At 46.1% G+C, this 5,091-nt stretch overlaps 1 protein-coding gene across 1 annotated transcript; it reads left to right on the plus strand.

Annotated features, from left to right (window-relative positions):
* Positions 1-3,148: 3,148 nt before the first annotated feature.
* Positions 3,149-5,071, plus strand: LOC124650020 (probable mitochondrial adenine nucleotide transporter BTL3). The gene is made up of 2 exons (XM_047189590.1): positions 3,149-3,337; positions 4,883-5,071. Exons 1-2 carry the CDS (start codon positions 3,149-3,151, stop codon positions 5,069-5,071), a joined length of 378 nt encoding a protein of 125 aa, XP_047045546.1.
* The last annotated feature ends 20 nt before the right edge of the window (positions 5,072-5,091 follow it).

The raw sequence follows: 5,091 nt of genomic DNA on the forward strand, positions 1-5,091 counted from the left end.
GCAAAGGTTTATGTGTCCACTGTGTTGGCGTTTTTGCCCGACTGGCAGGAGTATGTAAATCATCCTTACCGATGATTTGCCTGGAGGCGTTTTTCAGTTATGTGAGAGCTGATAATCGAACTTGCCCGGCATCTCATCTGGGTGTGTTAAGACCGTGTAGTGTAAATGCTTCCTAGCGACATGCATCCATGTAAAATATTGTAATGGTACTTTTGTTTTGAACAATAACTTCATAAGCCAATAACTGGGTTGCTCATAAGCCAATAACTTCAAGCTTCAATATTATGATGTTTAATAACATGAGCAATCCGTCCATTCCATTTCATGTTTCTACCTGCGCTCAAACAAAGATAGGCAAAGGTACCATCATCTCGTCTGGGAGTGTTATCAGGCGTGTTTATACATCATGCAGGGGAACGCTTCTTTCTGCTCCAGAGCTGTGTTGTGTCTTTGCTCAGCATTTTCCTTTCCCTCTATTCGGAGTTCAGTTTCGTCAGGTCCTATGTTGTGAGCTGGACCGAAGTATTGCCAGAGACCTGATTTGTTCTTGAATGCAAGTAGCAAAGGTTTATTGTGTTGGCGTTTTTGCCTGACTGGGCAGGAGTATGTAAATCATCGTTGCCGATTTGCCTGGAGGCGTTTTTCAGTTGTTTGAGACCTGACAATCAAACTTGCCCGGCATCTCGTCTGGGAGTGTGTTAAGACTGTGCAGTGTGTAAATGCTTCCTAGCGACATGCATGCATCTGTGTAAAATATTGTATAATGGTACTTTTGTTTGACCAAACAATAAGGATTGTAATATACTGTACAAGGGATGGACAATGTGTGTGCATTTTCTTAAACTCTCGTTTTTCCGCCCGTTTAATTAAAAGTCAACACATGGTCTCACCAAAGTTTGATCGTTGCAGTCCAACGGTGGTGACCATGCAAAGCTCAATCCGATTTGTATCCCGTGAAGACTACTGTAGCCGGATGTTCCACAGCTGCGAAGTGTCGACGCCGCAAATGATGCCCCCGTTTGCTTGTGTTTTGTTTCGTGGACCAGGCTAGCTAAGCGTGTGTTTGGTTGAGGACCAGAGGGTGGATGGGATGGGATCGTCCCTGATTCAGATGTGTTTGGTTGTAAATGAAAGGGATGGAATGGGTCACGGATTGGGAATATTCCTCTAAAAAGAGGGACGGACTGGTCCGCTCAAATCGGCCGAACCTCCTCATCCCACTTCTTCATAATCGTGGGATGGACTGCTAATTCTCTGTCTTCCCGTTGCTGAGCACCATGCCCCAAGCCCTCCGTCTGAGGAGCTCTGCCTCTAGTCTCGCGTGTCTCAGAAAGAGCAATATCAGCACCTTAGAAAAGGAGCCACCGCCAGCCATGGCTACCGCTGTTGCAGCCTCCTCCTCTCTCCGGTCAAGGGGGTCCTCCTCTCTCGGGGATGGCCGGCGAGGTCCCGATGCGACACAAGCAGTCAGCTTCCGCCGGGCCTGTGGTAATCTCGGCGCCACTGCCACCACGCGATGGCCGGCGATCTCCACTCCCGCATCTTGTCTCTGATGGAAAGGGCGCTTACACTGGTGGCGCCACCTCGGGCTGCACGGACAATATGGATCGGAGCTGGAGAGGCTACTCCTGAAGGGGAGCGGCGCCGGCACAAAAGCCTCAACCCACGCCTGCACGAAGGCCTCAACCCGGAGATGTTGTTCCTCATTTGTTTTGGCCTAATTGCATTTAAGTACTTGCTAATCAACAGTAATTAATTATTAGAACTAAACATATTTCATTCCATCCCACTCGATTCTTCAGACCAAACAGAATATGGGATCACCCGCTATGGACCATCCCGTCCCCAAAAATGTGGATGGTTCATCCCATCCCTATCAATTCCTCCAACCAAACGGACGCTAATTGGTCCGCGATCCGTGGAGGCAATCCAGTTCGGCTGTTCGCAGTTGTATCGAGCAGAATTAGCTGACGGTCGAGATAGGTGGGGTGGGGCCCACTACGGATTCTCTAGCAGGAAACATGAGTTGTATCGCTGCAAGAAATTCCATGGGATGATGCACCTTTTTTTCTTGTGTTGTCCGTGTTAGGCAACTGAGCCAGGCTAGACCAACACATTCATTTTGGGCCCTTGTTTTCAAGGATCCGTGGCCAGTGGCGGCGCCAGGACTAAATGCTCGGGTATTTAATGGGTATTCATTTTGCCAAATCCTTGTAATTTTTGCTAAAAAAATATCTATTTTATCAAAATTTGCATTGTTTTGCCAAAATTTTGGGTATTCCCGGGAATACAGGGCCATACCCCTGGCGCCACCAGTGTCCGTGGCGGCGGCCCTGCTCGGCGTATCCATTCCACCGGCGGGGGATGAGTATAGAACACCGGGGTTATTGGGAAATATTCTTACACTATCCACTGAACAAATGATATAGGAACAAAAACTGCTACGGATTTTTTTACTCCACAATTCATACGATACTCATTTGAATCAAGTAGGCCCCTGAGTCAGAACCATTGTACAAATTATTTCATTTATCGCAATGTTAAACATATCACGGCATCTTGGCCGTATAATTTTCTGATTCCAGCTTTTCAATTAGCATCGCACGCCACAAAAATGCTTTCCCTATTACATCCTTGCAAGAACCGAACAGTTTTATTTCAAACTTTTTTCTACGGCAAATCATTTTCTACAAAATTCTCCGTGTTTTTCACCTCACCTGCTCATTCTGAACACTTTAAAAAAATAGCATGTTCCACATGGTAATAAACAAATATGTTCCACACCGTTTACTTAAAATCTTCCAAATTCTACAAATAGATCTGCCAATTTTTCCCTGATGACTTCCTTGTTAAGTTCAATTGATATTTTGCCAATTTTTCCATTCCCTTCAGGTCTTCATTCCATATTTCCATGGATGCAACGAAGAGAAAAGATATAACCCCGGCCCCAAGAAAGAAACAATGGAGATGCCAAAGCATCTGAATAAAATTCCACAAGAAAAACCATCATCATCTACAGTAATAAAATTTTATAAAATATAAACGTGCGGAGGCGGAGCAGGCTACGCGCCCCCGCCCGTCGCCGCTTCCAACTCCGAGCACGCCCCGCTCGACCCAACCCTAGCCGCCGCAATCCCCTATCCTCCCGATGCAGACGGAGGCGCGGGTGGGCGGCGTGGTCGTCGACGGCGGCCGGGCTGCCGTGGCGGCGGCCCGCCGCCCGGAGCAGCAGCAGCGCCACATCGGCACGGCGGCGCACCTGGCCGCCGGCGGGCTCGCGGGCGTCGTCAGCAAGACCTGCACCGCGCCCCTCGCCCGCCTCACCATCCTCTTCCAGGTACAGAGGTTCTCGCCCCCTTTTGCTGTCCCACGTTGTTGTCCGTACGGATTGGGGAGCTCAGAGGAGGGAGATATTCTGCTGTCGCGCCTGCGAATTTAGAGCACCGGCGGGGACTAATTGCGGAATCTGTCCCCTATTTGCTGCAATTCACTCGATTCTGTGACGCTTTGGTCGGCGCTTAGGAGAGGATTTTGACCCCGAAAGGATGGAATCCACTGTTAAATCCCCTAAAAAGAAAGGAATCTCCTGTTAAATGCAGTGAGGATTTGGGAGCTGGAGAAGCGTGGGATAAACCTCAGGGCGTGGCAACTAATGTGGATATGTGAGCATGGAGGAAGAATGTGCTTCTTCAGTCTTCAACATGGAGATTCTTCAAGAGAACTGGGTTAAATGTACTAGGAGAGGATTTTGACCCCGAACGACTGGAATCCCATGTTAAATGTACTAGTGAGGATTTGGAGCTGGAGAAGCATGGGATAAACCTTGGGGCGTCGCAGTTAATGTGGCTATGTGAGAGCATGGAGGAAGTGCTTCAAAGGTCTTCAACATGAAGGCTCTTCAAGAGAACTTGACGCTGCTAATAACGTTATAGATTCTTATGTATGCTCAACTTAGTTCGTTCCATACGATGTATAGATTCTTTCCTTGCCTCAACCGGTTGTCCGAAACTATCTATCACTGGTTGACAATAAGGAACTATCATTGTCGTTAATGTTTACATATACTCCGCACATTTGGTCCGTAGTTACTCCCTTTCGTTGAGTTTTGCGGGTGTAGTTTGACCATCTGAAGTTAAACCTTGGCTATAAATGCGAACGAACCTAGCATTGTTAAATTTGTGTCATATAACCCACATACTGAACGAGTACCGTCGACAACTAATTAAGAAATAGGAGATGCATTTGTTGAATTATGCATGATTCTATGATAATTTCATTGGTGCTTACAAGATATCACTCTGTTCCATAATATAAGCCTTGCTAAAAGGCTTATATTATTGAACGGAGGGAGTAGATTTTACCAGAGAGAAAGGATTCCCCCATTAAATTTGTGAGATTCTATCTGCCCTGTTATCTAGTGAGGAACCGAGAACTGAAAAAGGGGGTGTAGCAATTGATGTGGTTATGTGAGCATGAAGGGAGAATTTCTTCTTTCATTGGGTGTCTGGCATGCTCAGTGTGCATTTTTGTCTTCAACATGGAGTCTCTTTAAACTAAAAAATCATGATATAGTACCATAATAGATTCACATTTCTGTTCTACTTACTGATTTTTTACTCGACTTAGTGCTCTATGGGATGTATAAATTCGTGCCTCACTTTATCTGGTTGTCTGGAACTGTGTACCCCTGTTACTCCCTTCGTTGAGTTTCTTATGGTGTAGTTTCACCATCCTAAGTTAAACCTTATTCATAGTTATGCTATCACAATTGCGTCAAAATGTTACTGAATACTGAACCTATAACAGTGTTGAATTTGTGTCACTTAACCACACATTGATGATAAAATATGTTATACGAGCTTGTGACATACTGATCCGACAGGTGGCAGGTATGCATTCAGATGCTGCAGCACTAAGGAAGTGTAGTATATGGCACGAGGCTTCACGGATTGTTCGAGAAGAAGGCTTCGGGGCATTTTGGAAAGGCAACCTAGTGACAATTGTACATCGGTTACCTTATTCTGCCATGAGCTTCTACTCATACGAGCGATACAAAAAGGTCAGGCGCTAAGTCTCAGTATGTTAACATGT

Source organism: Lolium rigidum, chromosome 1, assembly GCF_022539505.1.
Source record: "Lolium rigidum isolate FL_2022 chromosome 1, APGP_CSIRO_Lrig_0.1, whole genome shotgun sequence".
Taxonomy (NCBI): domain Eukaryota; kingdom Viridiplantae; phylum Streptophyta; class Magnoliopsida; order Poales; family Poaceae; genus Lolium; species Lolium rigidum.